This window comes from Phocoena phocoena, chromosome 7 (assembly GCF_963924675.1).
Source record: "Phocoena phocoena chromosome 7, mPhoPho1.1, whole genome shotgun sequence".
NCBI lineage: Eukaryota > Metazoa > Chordata > Mammalia > Artiodactyla > Phocoenidae > Phocoena > Phocoena phocoena.
The window spans coordinates 56,873,945-56,896,657 of record NC_089225.1 but is presented as its reverse complement, the minus strand read 5'-3'; the positions used below and the strand labels follow the sequence as shown (position 1 = coordinate 56,896,657).

Genomic DNA, 22,713 nt, shown 5'->3' with positions numbered 1-22,713 from the left:
CAGGGTCCTTCCCCCAACCTGCTTTGGTGGTGGTGGGATTGAGCAGCAGGAGGCACTGAGTTTTGCTTCCAGTATCTCCAGGCACTTTGGCTGAGAAGCCTTCCCCGCTGACCTCCTTCCAGAATAGTAACATCCTAGCCATGCCGTAAAGCAATTCCACCTCTTATAAAAGGTGGGCTTCGTGAATAGCTGCCACTTTGACGGGAAAGCGGGAAGGAAGATTAGGATGGAGTATTACTAAGAAGTCTAATACGTGATGGTGCTTTGTTTCTTTTTGTTTTTACAGATTTGTCAGCCAGACTGCTGAAAGCGTAACTATCCAGGATGCCCGTACCGCCCCCTCCAGCACCCCCGCCACCGCCCACGTTTTCTCTGGTGAGTGATTCTCCCCATCCATGGCCCACGCACGAAGCAAGCTAAACAAACTTGAACCTGGCACACGTGTATTTGTTTTCAGTGTATTCACATTCTGGCTTAAATATGAATGATACGGTAAGCTTTCCAGGTGCTGGAGTAAATAAGCCAGAGCCTGAGATGCAGCAGATAACAATACGAAAATGTTTTGTAGTCTGTGGTCTCATGTGATGCATAGGACACGCATGGAATGTGGATTAGTTAGGTTTCCTCTGCCTCGTCCATCAAGGAGACACGTCCTGTTCATTTGAACATGCTGGCCCAAGATGGTTGGCAGGAGCGGTTCTGCCCAGCCTGCACTGTTTTCAGCTTCTAGCCTTTAACATCTGGGCAGGATAGTCCAGAGACCCAGTCTGCCTGTCTGAAAATGCATCCATTAAAGTGTCCTCCAGACTCACTTTCTTTTTCTCTGCCTTTCGCCATCTTTCTTCCCACTCTGTTTTTGAAAAATAACCCCCATCTTCCACTCCTCCCTCCCCACCCCCCCACTTACTTCGCCCTTTAAATCCATCCTCGCAGTTCCATGTGTACTTTCCTAGGGAATTTCTTCTCTGGGCTCATCCTGGCCCCCTGATGGACCCATCCTCAGAAGTTAGTGCACCCTCTTCCAGGAAGCCGGCAGCCCTCCCTGCAGTGATATGGAAGGTCTCCCAGATGCACCCCCCCCCCCCCCCCCCAGTATGTGAGGCCTTCGCTGCTAAGGAGCCTCCCTGTGATGGGCCTTCACTTTTCACTTGAGGAAACTGGAGCTCAGAGAGGAAAAGTCTCTTGCCTAGGCTTCCATGGTACACATTTTTTATAACCCAGCTAAGGCTGGAACCTAGTTGGAAGAAGAGACCATTGATTAGCTCATTGCTATTCCAAGTGTGATCCTCCAACTCCTGGATAGAGTCCCCAAAAAATAAGTACAGAAATTTAGAGTAAGCGCTTAGAAACACTTAAAGCAATCTGATAGTGGTGTTATGTCTATTGTTTCTAAGATTGTATTTTGTGTGTCTTTTTTAAACTGATTCATTTTTCTAATAAGTCATTGTTATTTTACAAAATATCGGTCCATGACGGATTGGAAATTTTTTTCTTAAAAATTCGTACTTCCCGGGCTTCCCTGGTGGTGCAGTGGTTGGGAGTCCGCCTGCCGATTCAGGGGACACGGGTTCGTGCCCCTGTCCGGGGGGATCCCACATGCCGCGGAGCGGCTGGGCCCATAAGCCATGGCCGCTGAGCCTGCGCGTCCGGAGCCTGTGCTCCGCAACGGGAGAGGCCACAACAGTGAGAGGCCCGCGTACCGCAAAAAAAAAAAAAAAAAAAAAAAAAAATTTGTCCTTCCCTTAGATAAGTTTGAAAAGCTGTGATCTGGCTAACATAGAAGGACTAGTTTATATTTACCCAAAAGTATAGGTTCTGCACCACCGCTGAGTCGTATGTGCCTTGATTTTTTTTTTTTAATTTTAATGCTTGTGTTTAATATGTATTCTAGCAGTGGTTTTGTTTTTGTTTTTGTTTTTGTACGCGGGCCTCTCACTGTTGTGGCCTCTCCTGTTGGCGGAGCACAGGCTCCGGACGCGCAGGCTCAGCGCCCATGGCTCACGGGCCGAGCCGCTCTGCGGCATGTGGGATCCTCCCGGACCGGGGCACGAACCCATGTCCGCTGCATCGGCAGGCGGACTCTCAACCACCGCACCACCAGGGAAGCCCCAATATGTATTCTAAAAGTTATAACTGGCACACCCAGGGTTTAATAGTGAGTTAATTTAAAAGAAATGTTCACTGAGAAATAGTATAGTAAATAATATAGTGAATTAACTTAATGAAAAATATTAAATAATAACACAGGTAGCATGAGAAGATGACAAAAGTCACAAAAGTTGTACCAGAATGGTTGAAGTTTGGGACACCCTGGTTTATCCTATCCACTCATTTCTATCCATTATTACCTGACTAAAAGCAAGATCCTAGAGAGACAGGATCTAGAGATGAGAAAAGGGAAATGTTGGTGGCCATCGTAGGACACCATCCAGTGGAACAGCACAGTGAAGAGATAAGTCAGCACCCAAGGAGGTCAGGTGTCAAAATAAATTTTGAGGCAGAACAGGAGGCCAGGGAGGGTTGCTGATCCAAAACCATGAAGAGAACCAACGTGGACGTGGCACTTAACCTCTAGACGCCTCAGGTTTTTTCATCCTTAAAACGAAGACAACAGGTAATTCAAAAAGCTCTTTCTAAGATGTCCAAGGCATGTTGTTAAGTTATAAAAACAAGTTTCAGAGCAATAGACGATGATCCCATTAGCAAAAGCGAACTGTATATGCAAAGAGCCTTTCTGGAACTGACTGCCAAGAAGCTCTTAACAGGCTTGCTTCAGAGGAGGGTTGGAGGCCAGTGGGGAAAGGGCATTTTATTTATTAATTTTTTTTCAACTGAGATATAATTGACATATAACATTGTATAAATTTAAGGTGGACAGCACATTGATTTGATACATTTATGTATTATAATTACCACCATAGTTTTAGCTAATGCCTCTATCACATCACATAATTATCATTTCTTTTTTGTGGTGAGAACATCTAAGTTCTGGTCTCTTAACAGCTTTGAAGTATATAATACAGCATTGTTAACTATAATCACTATGCTGTACATTAGATTTCCAGAACTTATTCATGTTTTAGTTGCAAGTTTGTACTCTTTAACACCTCCCCATTTCCGGGGAAGGGCATTCTAGACCTCGCGTTTATCCTTCTGTCAGGTTATAGGGAAGGCTCCGGAGTCAGGCTGCCAGGCTTTGAATCCGAGCTCCTCCTCTTACCAGCTGGGTAACTGGGTTGATGATTTAACTTCCCTGTGCCTCAGTTTCCTTGACTCTAAAATGAAAGTCATGACTCACAGGGTTGATGAATTAGTATACTTAAAATGCTAAAAACGGTGCCTGACCCATAGTAAAAGCTATATAAATGTTAGCTGTTATTATCGTGAGCAAGTACTACTTTGTAATTTAATTAAGACCCTTTCAGTTTCATACACAGAGATTCTGTTTAGCCTGCTTCAGGGTTTTTCTTAGCTCTCCCTCTGCCTCTAATAAATAGCTGGGTCAGGTATCAAGCTAAACTTGCCCAGGTTTACTCCTTGTAGCCCTTGCTGGCATCTGTGAAATCAGAGCCTTTCAGAAGGGCTGGGGCGAGCCTCAAAGGACTCTCACGGCTGCCAGAAGTACCACTGGGTTTGGGGAAGACGACTCTCCCCAGGACCAGGCCAGACCAAGCCAGTTTCCAAGTGTGACAGACACAGGTACACGCCTACTTCCGAGTCCATTTGCTGGCGTCTTAGTGTTCCCACTCCCTAAAAGAACCCTGAAAAAACAAAATCCCAATTTCACAGTAAGAATCTTTCCCAGGAATTCTGAAATTATAGAAAATACCCAAAGGTTTTATTTATTTTTTTATTTTTTGGCTGCTCATCGCAGCTTGTGGGATCTTAGTTCCCCGACCAGGGATCAACCCCACACCCCTGCAGTAGAAGCACGGAGTCTTGACCACTGGACCGCCAGGGAAGTCCCCCCAAAGGTTTTAAAGCAGCACCATTGTCAGCTGTGCAGTCTCTGTGGGCTAAGCTTTCAAAGGGATTAGGGAACTATGTTCAATATCCTGTAATAAACCATAATGGAAAAGAATTTAAAAATAAAAAAAAATTTTAAAGGGATTAAACATCAGGAACACCTTAGCCCAGAGGGACATGAAGGGAGTTGGGGGGTAATGGAAATGTTGTATATCTTGATTGTGGCGGTGGCTACACGATTGTATATGTTTGTCAGAATTCACAGGACTGTACACTAAAAGGGTGATTTGACTATTTGTAAATTATACCTCCAATCTGCCTTAAATTAAAAAGAAAAAAATCTCTTGTCAGTGTAACCAGAGGGAATTATTTTCTAAAATTTTGCTGGATTAAAAAAAAATACAGCTGACCCTTTTTGATAAAGACAATTTTCCTCTTGCACCAGGTTAGTTCCAAAACACAAGAAAGAGATGTTCTTCAGAGAACATTCTAGAGGATGAAGCCTCACAGTATCCTGCAAATTCCTCTCAGACTTAAAATTCCCTTCTCGTTTCTAGCCATCCAGCCCTTGCTCTGTTGGTTACGGCCAGATTGTGGTCTGAATTTTCAGAGACTTTTATCAGGGAGTGACTCTTCCTGCATTAAAAATGAATGTAATGTATTGCTGCATCTGCTCCCAAATGTCTGGGTCTTAAAAAGAGTGACATCGGGTCTAAAACTTGTAGAGAATTTACAGCCTATTGCCAAGAATCTTAATAACAAGCTCCCGATGCGCTAGCTGTCCCCACCGAGTGTTGTACTACATGATTTTAATTCAAAAGATGAATACGAGTTTGCCTGTTTCCTTTCAGGCCAATACAGAAAAGCCTACCTTGAGTAAGTCAGAGCAGGCTGGGAGAAATGCTCTTCTCTCCGACATCAACAAAGGGAAGAAACTAAAGAAGACAGTCACCAATGACAGAAGTGCACCGATATTGGACAGTAAGTGAAAAAAGTTATTTTCCATGGAGATAAATGGTTTATGACCTAACAATCAACTCTACTCTTCCCACCAAAAAAAAAATTTTTTTTTTTTTTTTTTGGTTAACAACAGCTGCAAAGCTAGCAGAATAAGGGACTGTATCACTCATTGTAGGCCATGGCTCTGGCTTGGGTTCCCTCTAATGCTGCAGGAAGCCAGTATAATAATTCTTTGTCCAAGGCACACACAGCAGCAATTCTCTGAATTATTCACAACTCTTTACAGCACTTTCTGGAAATTAACCCTTTGCTCATCTTACCACAGAGCAAAAGGCAGCATGAAATATGGAAAGAGCCCTAGTCTTGGAATCAAAGGATGTAGGTTCGAGCCCTGACCATCTCCAACCCTTTGTCTTCATTTGTAAAATGGAGAATAATACCTGTTCTACTACCCTCACAAGTTTGTTGTGAGCATCAAATGAGACAATGCTTCTTAAAGTGTTTTGTTGCCTGGAATGTATAATTCAAGTGTAGTTATGATTATTAGGGGGTTAGAGAGAGAGGAAATGAGATCACAGCTTTGCTTATTGACCCATCATAAATCTGAGATACTTTCTGGAACAAGGCAGGGTATGTGTAAACAAACAAGTACCCACCATACAGGTGGGTACTTGTTAACATTTACAACAGAATGAAACATTACAGATGGCTAGAATCTACCGGAAGTTAATTATTGGGCCTCAAGACTATCATCTCACACTCCTCACACATTTCCACTGCCAGCCAGATGTGCCCAGAATTCATCCTCGACCACAGATGCCACTTGGACTCAACAGGAATTAGACTGTCCTAAACTCACCAGAGGGAGTTTGGAGACAAGTGAATAACGATGTAGGATTTTAGCCAAGTGGAGGAATTTCTAGGAAAAGTGCCCAACGAGTAGAAGAGAAAGATCAGCGTTAGGTGAGAACATTGGTGAGGGAGGAAGGTGGAAAAGAGGAAGACCAAGACAAAGGCCTTTGAGTTTTGCTCTGTTACCAGGCAAGGTGGTGCAGATGGAATGCACCACACCTCAGTGGAACTAGAGGGTCTTTGACTTTTGACGAAGTCTTACCTCTGGGTCAGAATGCCCACAAAATGGTGTGGTTATTGTATAGTCAGTTGCTTAGTTTTCCTGATCTGTGTCACAAGGTTCTCCCTGGGGTTGCCCAGCCCAGTCGCTTCTTTCTGGGGAGCTCTGGTCCAATAGCCATTGAATCGTGGTGCCTGGGATGGGGCCAGAGGAACTCCACAAACTGCCAACCTCTAGACCAGAGCCCAGTGGTTCTCTCCACTATGAGAGGGAGCCTAGGCTCTGGAGAATTCCCTAGATGTTGAAGGAGAATGGACAGTCTGGGGCCTAGTCCTGAATCCACTAGTGGAAGTTCATTATATTCTTCAAGATACACTTCTCTCATTAAATGGAAAAGAGTGTTAGTTCTCCCTCCCATCTGCTCAGTGATGTTTAAGAATGCACTTTGCCTTGTGGACACCAGATGCAACCCAATGCATGCCCTTGTTGTCCATGAACTTAACTGGACGCTAACACTGTTGTTAGAAGCTCTTTGCAAGTGGCAAAGTCCATCCATGGTTTTGTATTTGTTTGCAGGTGAAACCTCCCTGGGTTCTATGTCAAAATGTTGACCATGGTTATGCAGGATATAACTCTTGAGGTCAGCTTTGTCCTCCAATTTAATTGTTTGCAGAGTGACCTAGAGCCAGTTAGCTGTCCTCAACTAGTGTAGCTTCTCTATCGGAAAGCTGTACAACTGTTGCAAGTTAAGAACACTAGTGGACGATGTCTGATAGAACAAGTTCATCGATCTCTTTGAATGTTCAATACCAGGTAAAGGTGTCCTATGAAATGCAGTATTGCAGAATGCATCGTTCATCAACCAATAACGTTTTAATGTCAAGGGCATTATTAATATTATTGGCAATAATTTAAATGAGTAAAACTTTTAAATTTTGTATGGAAGCAATTTTGCATGCACTTCCAGAAATTGTTATTCTAATTTGATATATCGTACTAGGCAAAGTAATTCTTGTGAGTTCGGTATCAGATTGTTTCCTCTATCAGCAGAGTTCCCATAAGTATCCCAGAAAGTTCCACACCTAGAAAAGATACAGAGCTGACACAGACTTATGATCAATCTAACCCAGAAAAAAAGAAAACGCAAATGAATAAATAGAGCTCAGAAAGCAGATTAAATAAAAGATTCAAAGCAGATTTTCTAAAATTAAGGATGCTACAATGAAGTTATTCTTAAAGAATTTAACTTTTTAAGAAAAGTACAAATTTACCAAAAATCATTCATGAAGCTTCAGTGAGCAAGGAAAAAGTTGAAAACTTTATCAAATTACTTTTTCTCTAAAAAGCTTTAGAGCCAGATGATTTTATCAGAAAATTATTTCAGATTTTAAGAAACAACAAATTCGGAGCCTGTGCTCTGCAACGGGGAGAGGCCACAACAGTGAGAGGCCCGCGTACAGCAAAAAAAAAAAAAAAAAAAAGTGTAAGAAACAACAAATTCAAATGCTATATAAATCATTCCTAAATGCAGGAAGACATGGAAAGCTATCTGTTAGGTATAATGAGATTGGCATGATCTTAATATCAAAACATGACAAAGGCAGCATATATACAGAAAGAAAGCTGGTGTATCAGTGTCTCAGGGGACATGTGGCAATGCCTGGAGGCATTTTTATTTATCACAACTTGGTGAGGGAGGGTTCCTACTGACACCTAGTGGGTAGAGGCCAGGGATGCTGTAAACATTCTACAGGGAACAAGATGGTCACCCACAACAAAGAATTATCTGACCCCAAATGTCCGTAGTTCCAAGGCTAAGAAACCCTACTATAGACCACTTATGATCACAGACGAGAGGATACTAACTAAAAATCCAAAAACTCTAATTCAATAGTATGTTAAAAAAATAATTCACCAAATCCAGAGTTTGTCTCATTTTTAATGTTAGAAAGTCTGTATATCCATCATATCAAATAAGGAAAACCATATAATGATCTCAGTAGATCCTGGATAGGCATTTGATAAAATTCCATGCCATAAGAAAGTCTTAAAAACCCAGAGTGGAAGGATCCTTGCTAACCACGAATACTTAGAAAAAAAAGTTATTTCAAACCAACAGTCAGTATGTAACTTGGGGGTTTCCCTGGTGGTGCAGTGGTTAAGAATCCGCCTGCCAATGCAGGGGACACGAAGTCGAGCCCTGATCCAGGAAGACCCCACATGCCGCCGAACAACTAAGCCCGTGCGCCACAACTACTGAGCCTGTGCTCTAGAGCCTGTGCTCCACAACAAGAGAAGCCACCCCAATGAGAAGCCCGTGCACCACAATGAAGAGTAGCCCCCGCTCGCCACAACTAGAGAAAGCCCGCACACAGCAACAAAGACCCAATGCAGCCAAAAATAAACAAATAAATTTATTTTTTAAAAAATGTAACTTTGAAACATTAGAGGCATTCTCATTAAAATCAAAACATGATTTCCTTTATTTTTAAAATACTAATAACGTTAATAATTTATGTTTAAGATAAATATATAAATGTATATTCTTTATAATTATTTTAAAATAAATTGTCTTTAAATTAATAAAACATTAATAACTTACACTGTTATGGAAGCTCAGTCATCAAAGTAATTTCTTATATAAAACAGAAATAAGATACACAACTCTTAGAAAAGAAGGCATACACCTTACCTTTATTATTTGCAGAGCATTTGTCTACTAGAAAATCCAAGGTAAAAAATAAATTTTAATTCTGAAAATGCAGGAAAGTGATTTATTAGATATCAAATGAAATTTCCTGATGCCAATAATAACCAAGTCCAAAATATAGTAGGAAAAACATTCCTTTCATAATTTCAGCAAACAAAAATGTATTTGAAGTGACTCTAAAAGAACTATGGGTGACCCACATCATGAAAATTACAAAACTTTACTGAATAAATCAGAAGATGTGGGAAAATATACCATGTTTCCATAAAGTCTAAATATCATGAAAGTGTCAGTTCTCCCAGATTAATTTGTAGATCTCGTGTAATACTTACTAAAGACTCAACAAGGTTTTCCAGGGGTAGAACTTTAAACAGGACTTAACCTCATAAAACATATATACATACATAAATTGTTAAGAGACAATTTTTTAAAGAGGGTATAATCATGGCTCTAATACAGATATAAAATAAACATATATCAAAGATTTTATTTAGCTCATTAATTAATGAGGGAACTAATGTTATCGATTCAAAGGAGAATTCGAAGCACCACACATATGTAGGCAGGTGAGTGTTGAAATGAATTTACAGATAGGTGCAAAACAGGTCAATCAATTGCATGACACTGAACACAACCAACATGCATTTCTATGGACAAATATCATTTGCATTATTATCAGTTTTGTACAATTTAATAGAGTTGCAGACTAGCTCAAAGGCAATGGGAAATAACCCAGAAGGCTAGACTGGATACTTAGTAATCTTTTTCTTTCTTCTTCTTCCTTTTTTTTCTTGTTTGCCTATTTTGAAATCTTTCACAGTTTTTTGGCAACAAATGCAAAATAAAACAAAATCTTTGCATCGTCTCAAGTTGCAAAGAATTTTAAAAATGTTAAAGTCTACTGTTGGGTTTTATGATATTAAAAAATTGAAATCAACCTGGAAGGCCATCAAATAGGTAGATGGATAAATAAATTACAGTACATTCAGTGTTCTAAAACACAATGCAATCCTTTAAACTCATGTTTTCAAAAAATATTTAGTGACATGGGAAATGCTAACAATAAAGTATTGACTGAAAAAAGCAGGCTGAAAACTATGTAGTGAATTTGGTCGTGAGAAAAAATATGTAAAATGAAAAAACAAAACCCACCAAAACCTGGCAGGGAAAAATATACCAAAAATGTGGGTATTTCAATGAAGCAAAATTATGGGATATTATATTTTCTTCTCCTTTATTTTTACTGTTTCCTTTCTTCTCACCTTTTATTGCATCTCCTCCCTTAAGACTTTCTTTCTTTGAAGATACTTTCATTTACCAAATCCTATGATACACAATAGATATTAACTCATGTGGCAGCCAGCCAAGCAGGGGAAAGTCATTATCTATTACTGATTCTCCTACCTCTGGGCTTGCGACTGCCCTGGAGTAGAAATAACTCTCTGCTTTTCTGACGGAGGATAGGGTGAATCCTTAAAGTCCTACCCTTTAATGAAATTCCAGGTGTCCACCATGGGCTTAGGTTCTGCCAGCTCCCTGTTGTATTGTGATTGTTTACTTGGGCGAGGACTGGTAAAGTTCTCTGGTGGTGTCTTCATACATGTGTAAAGGCTGTGTTTTCTTCCTTCTGCAGAACCTAAAGGAGCTGGTGGTGGAGGCGGAGGCAGCAGTGGGAGTTTTGGAGGGGGTGGACCACCCGGTTTGGGAGGACTGTTCCAGGCTGGGATGCCAAAGCTGAGATCCACAGCCAACAGGGAGAGTGGTAAGGAGAGTTTCCTTCCTTAGTTACTGAAGACCAGGCTGAGTCTGGCGGTTTTGAGACTTGGCATCCCCTCTAAGGCACTGTGCCCTGTGAAACATTTTAGATTTCTTGAAATGTTAACACTATTTTATAAGAGGGACTCAAGGGACTTTCCTGGTGGCACGGTGGTTAAGAATCTGCCTGCCAACACAGGGGACACGGGTTCAAGCCCTGGTCCAGGAAGATCCCACATGCCACAGAGCAACTAAGCCCGTTCTCCACAACTACTGAGCCTGTGCTCTAGAGCCTGCGAGCCACAACTACTGAGCCCACGTCCCACAACTACTGAAGCCCGCACACCTAGAGCCTGTGATCCGCAACAAGAGAAGCCGCTCTGCAATGAGAAGTTTGCGCACCACAACGAAGAGTAGCCCCCGCTCGCCGCAACTAGAGGAACCCTGCGCACAGCAACAAAGACCCAACGCCACCAAAAATAAATGAAATAATTTTTTTACAAAAAGAGGGACTCTATTTAGCATCTTTTTTTTTCTTTCTTTTTCTTTTTAAATCAGGATCAGACAGCTCCATCGAGCTGTTAAATATTTGCCCAGTGTCCTTGGGGTAACTTGTACTTTTTTGTACTTTTCTAAAGGGTAAGCTAGAGTGGGAAGAAAAGGAAGGAGCAAATGGGACTTGCCATCCCTGGAAACTCTGCCTGGTGACCTGGCAGATTCAGCTTTCTTTGTGAGGTAGTCTGACCCACCTGTTGAGTGTAGTAAATACTTGTGGGTCTCTTTTCAAATACACAATGGAGCACGTCATATGAAATATAATTACATATCTCACAAAATCTAAAAAGGTGTTTTGCCTGACATTTGGCATTTCAGAGCTAGTGATTCTAAGTATTCTCTGCAGGAAGCCATGGAAATGAGTCCTACAGGATTGTCTGTGAACACGATGGCACAGAAAAAAGTTAAACCTGGTCATGCCTAAATAAAAAACCTTACAGAGTGTGTGAGACTCTCCCCTGACTATGACAGAAGCTCAAGAAATTTCCCCATGAAACTTTACTTTTTAATGTTTACTGTGTTAGAAGAATTTTATTTCTAATTCTATGGTCTTTTAAAATGTCCACTGGGAAAGTGTGAAACTGTCACATTCATATGAAGATAAAGTCACTGAATCCTCAGGGTTACCTGGCTCTTTTAGTTTTGGATTGTCAACATCTAGAAGGAGACTCAAGAATATGAGAGATTCTATCTTGCCAGGCCTGCATTTAAATTTGTTTATTTAAAACCCACTGAAAGGACTTGAGGCAACTGACAAATGCATACATTCAGTACTTTTAACAGTAGGTGAAGAAATTCAGGCAAAAGACAACTGGAAGTAAAACAATGAAATGAAGATGGAATTTAAGTTAGTACACAAAATGCTACAGTATTTGCATAGTATACTATCTGCATAATGGGTCCCATCCCTGTAACATATATGTGGATAGTAACTGCACCTTTAATCCAAATTTGGAAGGTAAAACTTATCACAAGTTGGTGACATAGAACTATACCACACAGTCAAGGAAAATATAGCTCATGTCTAGTGCTAAAGTCAAAAAATTCTTTCTAGAGTTCACATTATTCATAAATCCAGCCAAATGTCTCTCATTGTGCCTTGGATAAAATCTGAACGCCTTCTGGCCTACAAGGCTCTTTATGACCCGGCCCCTGCTAGCCACTCAGGCTACATTTCGTAGGGTTCTCCTCCATGCTCACTGTGCCCCACACACATAAAAGCCTTGGTTTTTTAACTTGAGCTAGAAGCTCATTTCCACCTCAGGGTCTTTGCACCTGCTGGCCCTGACTGAAGCACTTCTCTTCCTCCTCTCCATGGTGGGCCTTAGCTCAAATGTCACATCCTCAGAAGGGCCACCCCCATCTATCCTGGCCTCTCTGGGCATTCTTCATCTCATCAGCCTATTTTAGTTTCTTTTTAGTCCTTATAACTATCTGAAAATATTTATGTTTACTGGTTTTTTGTTTATCTCCCCCAGAAGAACATAAACTACAAGAGAGCCAGATCTTTTCTGTTTTGTTTACTCCTCTGCCTCTAGCATCTAGAATAATGGCTGGCGTATAGTATAGCAGGTTAATATTTGGTACATTAATTAGCTCATAGTTGAACTGGGTCAAGTTTTTTCAGACTAAGCATTTTTCAAGAATTAGTTTAGGTTCTAAGAGACTCTGGGGTGGTGGTTTGGGTTTTTCCATAACTTTGGTTCCTCTTTAGCTCTTCCCTTTGTTGAACCAAAGTAGTTGAATATTAATTATGTATTAATAGTAGGGTTGTTCTGTCCTGTCAGTATTAAAGTAGAAGCTGACCTAGTAGGGAAAAACGTTGTACAGTTGCCTACTTGTTTGTAGATTAAGACCATCCACTGGTGTCAACTCTTTTAAACTTTGACAGTTTCTTTTTCCTTTGACAGTTTCTTATTTCAATCATAACTCTTCCACTATATTTTCCCATTCCCTCTTAGAAATTGACCTTTAAAGGTTCTAGGTAAGCCCTCCCATACAGAAACTTACATTGGGATAACTAATTTCTTCATCTAAGAAATCTACATTATTTTTCAAACCTGAGAGGTACAGGGTGGGGGGACAGGGATAGTGATGGGGAGAAAAGAAAATCATTAGCAGAAATCCCATGTACCAATGCCATCCTGTTCTCGACCTCTTGTAATGAATAGGGATGTCTCCAGAACTCTTACCAACCTCATCCTGGTTCTTGTCCATCCATAATGCCAAGAGAGCTCTCCAGAATCCCTTTGAAAGCTGATGGGTCGTGGAATCTGGGAGTAGAAGAGAAACAGAGAGCTGTGATCTGTCCCGCTGCTTCCAGGAAGGACACACAAAGCCTAGTTTATATAAGTAATAGTTACCTGTCGTTTGCAGCATCTAGGAAAGGGCTTCCAAGAGCTGGCAATTTACTCTAGCTCTCTGATTGCCTTTAAGGTTCCTAACTTTCTGATTTTTTTTTTTTCTGTTCTTCAGATTCTGGAGGGAGCCGACCCCCGATTTTGCCACCAGGAGGAAGACCCACATCTGCCAAACCTTTCTCGCCCCCAAGTGGCCCAGGGAGGTTCCCTGTGCCTTCTCCAGGCCACAGAAGCGGACCTCCAGAACCTCAGAGGAACCGAATGCCTCCCCCGAGGCCCGACGTGGGCGCGAAGCCTGATAACATTCCGCCTCCAGTGCCTAATACTCCAAGACCCGTTCAGTCAAGTCTGCACAACCGGGGGTCCACCCTAGTGCCCGGAGCCCCCAGGCAGCCCAGCCCCGGGCCGACTCCTCCCCCTCTCCCCGGAAACCGAGGGGCTGCTTTCGGGGGAGGCTCCACCCGCCAGACCCCATCAGGCTCCTCCTCACCCTTCTCCAACCGGCCTCCCCTCCCCCCTACCCCGAGCAGGGCCTTGGATGACAAACCCCCTCCTCCGCCCCCTCCAGTGGGCAGCAGGCCCTCCATCCACAGGGAGGCCGTCCCCCCGCCTCCCCCTCAGAACAGCAAGCCCCCGGTGCCCTCCACCCCGCGGCCTTCCCCCTCCGCGCAGGCCCCGCCCCCGCCCCCCAGCCGGCCAGGCCCTCCCCCAGTGCCCCCAGGGTCCAGTGGCGGGGGCGGCGGCGACGAAATCCCGAGGCTCCCACAGCGGAACCTGTCCCTCTCGTCGTCCTCGTCTTCGTCGTCATCTGCGCCTCCCTTACCTTCACCTGGGCGGTCGGGACCTCTTCCTCCCCCGCCCAGCGAGAGACCCCCTCCTCCAGTGAGGGACCCACCGGGCAGATCAGGTATGGCCAGAGCGCGGTGAGTTGTGCCCCTGTGAGCCAGCCAGCCCATAAGTCACTACCAACTGCACACGAAGAGAGCCCAACAAAAGCTTAAGTGAACTCTCGGGCTGCTTTGACCTTGGAAGTGACACATAACCCATATGATTTCCTCTTGGCCTCACGTAACCTCTGAAGAGAGTGGGACCCATACTTCTGTCCACGTTTCAGAAGTGAGGAGACTAAGTAACCAATGAAGTGAAATGATCCCAAGCGAGTTAATAAAGAACAGGCCACTCACTCACCTTCCATCTCACCACTCTACCTGACATCTCCTGAAAGGGAATTTCTGCTGTCTTAACTGGGAACTAAATACCCATCTCCTGCAGGAGGGCCCATTATTCCAACAAGAAGGGCAGTTATTTAAGAGTGAATGAACTTCCCCTGTACTTCTCTTCATCGGTCAAGTTTTGACACATACTAGAGTCCATTTTGCTGTCTGTTCACATCTCTGACACATAGATCCCTTGGAGAATCAGATAAAGGTATATAATAAGGCCTTCTCTCCATAAAAATGCTCATAAGCTCAAAATTGCCTGCTGTTTCATGGATTGAAGGACCTGCTGAAGCCCATCTGTGTCCCCACCCAGGGCTGAGAAACCTGGATCTAAGGGGAGAACCTGCACAGTGTGAAATGAAGTGTGAGGAGTCTGTACTCTCTCTCCCACTTTTAATAGGTGCTTGTTTGTTTTCTGTTTGTTATTGATGGATTCAGAAGAACTATCTAGTTTTGGAATTTAACCTTACCATACCTACAGGATGTCTGGAAATGGGCATTTTTTGCTCTGTGAGAAGCTAACTGACTTTTGACCCCCTGACCTCAGGAACCCAATAAACACTTTTTAAAAATAGTCCTCAAACTTGACCACATACTGGAATCACCTGGGAGCTTTAAAAACCACCATGCCTGGGTTCCTACCCCAGGATTTCTGGTTTCATTGGTCTGGGTTACAAACTGGGCATCAGGATATTTGGAAGCTCCCCGGTGACTGTAATGTGTAACAAAATGAAAACCACTTTGCCAGGGAGAGTCAGCTACAAATATAAAAAGTTGGTAGTCTATTCAGTCTAGACATTGTGGCATCTCATTAAGTATGCTTCAATGAACAAATAAGAACAAGTAGTCAGATGAATGAAATGCATCATTTTCTTCTTATCCAACAGGTATGGATTTTCCCACAAATGGCTGAGGAGCTGTTTGCTTGGTTGTACCAAATGATTTAATCAACAGATTAAATATTCCCCCAAATAGGATAGGCAGTGATATATATTTGTTGTTTCTTTCAATTACATTAAGTCATACCTGTTTATTATACAAAATATATAAAAGTATAATGAAAATAAAAATCATCTATAATTCTGCCACCACCATCATCCAGATATAATATTGTTTATATACCCTTTCAGTCTTTTTTAAATGCATATATATACATGTTTGCAAAATTAGTATCATACTACATATATTGTTTGCTAATTTTCTTTTTATTTAATTTAGCTCATTATTTTCTGATATGATTAACTCTTCTTTTACAACCTGACTTTTAATGGCTGCATGATATTAACTCCCACAAAAGTACCTTGGCTTATTTATCAGTCACGTGGGCATACAGGCCATTTCTAGAGTTCTGCTGTTGCAGATAATGCAGGGATACATTCTTGTAGCTAAATATTTGTGCACATCTCTGTGTATTTCTTTTGGATGAATTCCTAGGAATGGAATTTCTAGGACAATGGACGTGCATAGTAAACTATGGATTTCATAGGTATTGCCAAATTAGCCTCTAGAAAATTCCCACCAATTTACATTTCCACAAGGAACCTATGAGAAGTCATCAAGGGCCATCTATATTTTGAGAGGTGGCTTGGCTTCATTGTTAGGGGAGTGTTTTAGAATTTGACAGAATGGAGTCAAATCCTATTCTTCCACTCATTAGTGTACTGATTTGGGCTCTTTAACCTTCCAACACCTCTGAGGCCTCACCTGCTGTCCTGATGCTCCTCGGGGCTGTTGTAAGAATTAAATGAGACCAGTGTGTATAGTGGTTATCTTATTTCCCCACACGTAGTAGCATTCAACAAATGATCGTTTTCATTATTATACTGCCAACAGGAAATAGAAATCTGTTTTTTGTTATGCTTGCCTAGGTTTGGAGCAGAGGGCTGGAAGGTTGGAGAGTAAGGAACATGAACAGTTACTTTAAAAGAGAGAGAGATCAAGTTGATCAGGTTACATAGTACCAGGCCCCATAGTATTGGAAGTCTAGTTTGCATTCAGTGACAGTTATGTGGTGGTACTACCACTGCTATTAAGCCCACAGCGTGTGAGCCACTTCTCCCCCCAGTAAATCTACTCATACTAACTAGGACTCCAGCAGTGAGAAGCAGATGGGGCAATAAATAAACCCTACCAGATTAGGCACTGAAGACTCCTTGAGAGACGAACCAGGGCTGGGCATGCCTCCCACCTCCATCAGAGACCTGAGCCAAGACTTCCAGACAGGAATATCTTTGATGGGTGGGTCATTCACTTTAAGGTCCTCTAGTTGGATTCTGAATCTGTAATTAACAAGACATATTTATATTTATAGCACCATAAGACATTGTGTTTACATAAAGATGTCAGCATGTTGCTAGTGGAACACACCACTGAAGGTCAGGAATAATTACTAAGGCCATTTTGATTTGCATGAGAGATGCTCAAGTTCTTTTTTTCTTTTTAAAAATTTACTCATGACCCAAACAGCCTCTGCATTTGGAGGATGGGAAAAGCAAGATATGTTCCTTCGTACTATCAAAAAGAAGAATTTACTTTGAATTACTTACTAAGAACTTAAAATTTTCTGATTATACCACACCACTGCATTTTTAAAACATGGTTTCAAATACCATATAATACTTTTTATTTGCTTTTTGACTAAGTATTTCTGGCAACAGTGCAGTGAGAAAGGTGTTCTTTCATAGACAGGAAATCAAGTTCCACAGGATAACCAGCCTGCACAGGGTCAGGATACTGCACCAGCATTTATAGCCATGCATATTGATTAGCTGATTGTCACTCCCTCTGTTAATCTGACTCCCCAGAGAGGAAGGACCAAGAAGGAACTCTTACTGTTCTCGGGATAACTGATGTTTGGTTTCCTGATCCCGCTTCTGCCTGGAAATAGATCATATGCATCACAGAAACATGCTTGTATAATTAGCAATAATACTATGCATTTAAAGAACTTAGTCCCTCTGGAGACCTAAAATAAGTTCATAACTATCTTATTTTTAAAACAGCATTTACTTAATAAGTAACATGTCACAGTAATTAGTTCAACAGCTATTTAAAAGGAATTTTAAATGTTTTTTTAAAGTATACAGTTGTCAATATAAACAAATGATTACCATTGGCAGCTGCATCACCTCCAATCTCAACTCAAAGCCAAACAGCCATTTAGCTATCAATGTGCACTTGTTCCACGTATGTGTGTACATTTGTGCATTTCTGTGCTTTTATGCGTCTAATCATTTCTTGGCTAAACCTCCTAGGAACTCTCCACCATTTCTCCACATTCCCTAGTAAAAGGGCATGTATCCAGCAGGCACTCAATAATTGCATGATGATGACCATGATGATAGTAATGTACAGTGTAAGGTATAGCACTAAATGTCATTTTTCTTTTGCTCCAGGCCCTCTCCCACCACCTCCTCCAATGAACAGAAATGGCAGCACATCTCGGGCCCTGCCTGCCACCCCTCAGTTGCCATCCAGGAGTGGAACAGACAGTCCCAGAAGTGGGCCCCGGCCTCCTCTTCCTCCCGACAGGCCTGGCACTGGGGTGCCTCCCCCACCTCCACCATCGACATCAATTAGAAACGGCTTCCAAGACTCTTCGTGTGAAGGTGAGGTGTGGTCCCGGCTCCTTGGAAATGTACAAGCTATAGTAGGGCAGCAGTTGAATGGCAGGTGTGTTTGTATGTTTGCATTAACATTTCTTGTTTGTGTGACCCTCACTGTTATCATACTGCACAGCACTAATCTAAGCACTCTAGGGCCCACCATGATTTCTAATGAAAAATAGTAATCCCCCTTCCTCGACTCCCCAAAAAGGCAGATCATTTTTCTCTGTTCCTTGTTTGAGTCTCATTTTGGTTAACTTTCCAGAGGTTCCAGAATTCTGAAAAGAACCATTTTTGTAGCTAACCTTGTACCTACCTTTCTGAACAGTTCGTGGTGGGTAAGAGGCCCAATGGCCTGCAGATATCGAGCAGCTTATCTCTGCCATTGTTATCAGAGGGTCCTAGTTATTCCTTCCACTGGTGAAGGAATACTTAAGAAAGGCATCCCAAACCTTAGTCCCCAGCTCCTGAGAGGGACTGGCTGGGTCCTAGTCACTCTAGTTAAAGTCACCTGGATCTGTCTTTGGTTTGATATGCAGACCACCATATTTTATCGCTGTGCTAATCAGTGACATTTGTAGCACTTCCGGCTTTTCTCTAAACTTCTAGACATAAAACCAGAAGCGATCTCTGCCATTCTCTCTGTATTTCATTCTGTGCCTTTCATTACATAATAAGTCTTCAGAGAAGATGGTCTGTTACTGAAGATACTGTTTGTTTCTCTCCCTCAGATGAGTGGGAAAGCAGATTCTTCTTCCATCCGATTTCTGATTTGCCACCTCCAGAGCCATATGTACCAACAACCAAAAGTTATCCCAGTAAATTGGCAAGAAATGAAAGCCGGAGTGAGTATTTCTACAAGGGCAATTGGATGCCTTCATACTTGAGTAGCCTGGGTTATACACAACTGAGGGTTGTATAGGAAATCCAGGTCTCTTGCCTGGAGTGGGGCGATTTCAGAGAAATCACTCCTGGATTTGGAACCATATAAATTCTAGTAAACTCCCTTTCTACACTCATTGAGGAAAATGGAGACATCCAGAATGCATATGAGAAATGATTATTTTAATGTGTCATTACAAGCTCAAAATACCTTTAGTTTGCTAGTAGGTTAAATTTTATTATTTTGCTTGTTTGGACAATCTTTCCCCATTTTGATCTTCCTAAGATGGCACAATTAGAGCCATCTTCTATTCCTACTAGTTTTGAGACTGGCAGAATGTCTAATTATAACAAAAACTCACTGTAACTGCCTTGATCGTTTAAATATAATCATAACTTTACAGAACATTACATGAAAATTTTAAGTATACCCATAATCTCTCTACATAACATAACAGATATTTTCATTTTACTAGGTTGTCTTCTAATTTTTATCCATCTAATTCTGATTAAATAATATAGTTTAATAATTATAGAGTATGGGTTTTGCTGATGAGATTTATATAACATTGCTGAGTAAACACTTCCCTATTTTATCACATGGTTTTTATTCGACAGAATTCCATCAAGTCAGCATATAATAATTTAGTTTACCATTATTGGACATTTAGATTGTTTTTTTCCTTATAGATGTAATGCTACCATAAAGAAGTGGATCGGTTTTCCCCTACTGAAAAGAAATACGTGAACAAGAAGAGGAAATAGAAAAACTGATATTTCACAATAAATGTATAGAACTAAGGAAGAATTAGCATGAAATATACATATATCACTGATGAGGCCCCATCTTGTAACAGCCTTAGCTTCAGACCAAACTCCCAAGCCAGAAATGAGTGGAGGAAAAGTGTTTGAGCATGTCAGAGAACTGTCACATGATCCTAGCCTTGTCCTCATTGCCCAGCAGAGCTCCTTCATGTACTCTGAGCCTAATGACTCTTTCTTAACACACAGTTCTTAATTTTTGCTTGGTTGGTTCCCAGCCTTAGAGCAGATTAATATCAGCTGAAGTCAAGGTTGGTTAGAAGCAAAATCACTGACTTCGGGGAGAAGAGATAGGTGGCAGTCCTGGGTTAAAGGAGGAGCTAGGAACACAGAGCGCTGCTAGGTATCACAGCACTGGACAATACAGTTGTTTCTGTTGGGTTATTAAGAACAAGACAAATTGTGCTTTGTGCTTCTGTTGAAGAATTCAAAGGATTAGAAAATATTTTAGAAAAATTTCCCTGAAAAAAATGCCAGAAGTAAACAGAATATTGCTGCTTGAAAGGACAAGTTTAATTCCTAGAAAAACTTATTTATGTGGAATACTGCATTCTAGATGATGCCTAATAAAAGAGGCATAACTGTAATAAAATTATCATACAAGAGTTGGTGGTTGAAATTTTTGGTGAAAAAGTCTTCACGTGGGAACAGCATCCTCGAGTTCTCTTCCCCCACCCCACTCTGTGCTATTTGTATATTTACGTCAATAACAGAGCCATCCTCCCCAGCCCCTCTAGATTTTTAATTTAATAGCTGAACACATTCCTTCCCCCCAACTTCCTGTCTTTATGACTGTCCACAGCTTGAGAACTGGAACTAGGCCCTGCTCACTACTGCATCTTCTGAAAATGGCACAGAGCTTGAAATACAGCAGCATTTAAAAATATTTCTTAGATCGGTAAATTAATTTCCACAGCCCTCCAAAAATGTTTTTGTAGCTTTAAAAAAACATTTCTAGCATTGGGCATGTTTAATATTTTATAATGATAATGGATCATCTCTCTAACACAAATAAAGTACTATGGAGTGGTTTTATCCTGCTCCTGTACCTGCCTCAGCCTCCAGGCCCACTACCTGGTAGGGCACCCAGACAGCCCTGAACAGTGCCTCCTAACTGCAGCTTTGCACAAGGCCAGCCCTTGTTTTGCTCAACATTTGTGGTGTGTCAATTGACAGTCAAGTCTCCATGACAGATAGCTGATTTACATCCAGATGAGTCTTTCCTCAGGTCCCTGCCCAAGAAAAGACTTGGTTGGGATAAAAACAGGAAGAGGCAAGGTAATGGACTGCCACTGTTTTCCTCTAACTCCTCCCCTTGCTCAGAGATTTGTTCTAACTCAGGAATCCCTAAGTGGGCTACTTTGGTTGCTGTCAGGGAAGTGGTGGCCTGCTGAGGAATCCATCAATGCCAGTCCACCTGAGTATCAGAACTGTGGCCTTAGCAGACCTACTTGATTGACTCAAGTCCCTGGTAGACCTACTCACAGCATCTGAGCACCTGGTTTCATGCCTAACACCTGTTAGATCCTCAAAACAAAATGTGCATGGGACAAAAGAATTTTTTAATTGTGAATGGATTTTAAACCTAATTATGGCATGCTGACAGCCCATGAATATGCATAGTTTTTAAAAGAACACTATCAATAGAGTGAAGAGAAAACCCATGAAATGGGATAAAATATTTGCAAATCATATATCTGATAAAAGGTTAATATCTGGAATACATAAAGAATTCCTACAATTCAACAACAACAAAACAACCCAATTTTTTAAATGGTTGAATACTTGCATAGATATTTCTTGAAATAAGATATACAGTTTGCCAATAAGCACATAAAAAGATGCTCAACATCACTAATCATTAGGAAAACACAAATAAAACTACAAATAAAACTACCACTTTACACCTATTAGGATGGCTGCTATCAAAAAAGCATTGTTTAGAAATGAGAAGATACCTAAATGCCCAGAAAAAGGGGAATGATTAGATAAACTACAGTATACTTATATAATAGAATGCAATGTGTCATTAACAATTAATTATATTTGTAAAGAGTAATGACTTTGAAAAATGTTCAAATGGACTATATATGATCCTGTTTTTGGAAGGAAAAAGGGAACTGTTTATGTATGGAAAATATACATATAATGTTATTGGTTATCTCTGGGTGGTAAAAGCATTGGTGAATTTTTGTTTTGTTTTTCTCATCCATATTTTCTCAATCTATAATATATATATTATATGTAATGTATAATCACACATACTATGTGAAGAGAAAAAAGTGACTTTTTAAAAACTTTAAGTTCGCACAAGTACTTGGTAGCCAGTGGTAGGTCATCCTTCTCTAGTAAAATTTGTTCAGATCCTTACTTGCTTCTTCCCCTCATCTCTCATGCACATGTGCAGGTTATTTACAGCCTTGATCATGGCGGGGGCCGTGTAGTGGGTTCTTTTGCAGCCATTCTTAAGTTTTACAGTGAGAACATAAGCTTTCTAACCAAAATTTATATTTTGTCTATTTTTTCATCAAGGTGGATCCAACCGAAGAGAAAGGGGTGCCCCACCCCTTCCTCCTATCCCGAGGTGATCCTTGCCTGCTCTTCTCCACCCAAACCCAAGAGCTCCTTCTGCTGTTGCTGTCCAAGTCGCACACCCTCCTTCTCTTGTCTTCCCTTGTCCCCTTCATGATGGCAATAGGAAAGAAGGGAGGTGATGTGGGAATGCATGTGTGCAGGGTGTGTATGCAGTAAAGAAATGCACCTCGCTTTTTATATTGTGTATATTCTTAAAGCTATTGCTTGCTTC

The 22,713-nt window shown here is 41.4% G+C and overlaps 1 protein-coding gene across 2 annotated transcripts; it reads left to right on the top strand.

Moving 5' to 3' along the window:
- The first annotated feature begins 324 nt into the window (after positions 1 to 324).
- Positions 325 to 22,495, top strand: WIPF1 (WAS/WASL interacting protein family member 1). Of its 2 annotated transcripts, XM_065880531.1 has the most exons (7): positions 325 to 375; positions 4,818 to 4,947; positions 10,342 to 10,470; positions 13,494 to 14,285; positions 17,994 to 18,206; positions 18,935 to 19,048; positions 22,440 to 22,495. In XM_065880531.1, the coding sequence occupies exons 1-7, from the start codon at positions 325 to 327 to the stop codon at positions 22,493 to 22,495; spliced, it is 1,485 nt and encodes a 494-aa protein (XP_065736603.1). The 2 variants fall into 2 exon arrangements, with proteins under 2 accessions (XP_065736603.1, XP_065736604.1); XM_065880532.1 differs by lacking the exon at positions 10,342 to 10,470 and having other exon boundaries at positions 13,695 to 14,285.
- The last annotated feature ends 218 nt before the right edge of the window (positions 22,496 to 22,713 follow it).

Coding starts and splice junctions, on each gene's coding strand:
- WIPF1 (XM_065880531.1), top strand. CDS start 325: ATGCCCGTACCGCCCCCTCCAGCACCCCCGCCACCGCCCACGTTTTCT. Junction 10,471..13,493: donor CACAGCCAACAGGGAGAGTG/GTAAGGAGAGTT, acceptor TCTGTTCTTCAG/ATTCTGGAGGGAGCCGACCC. Junction 18,207..18,934: donor CCAAGACTCTTCGTGTGAAG/GTGAGGTGTGGT, acceptor TCTCTCCCTCAG/ATGAGTGGGAAAGCAGATTC.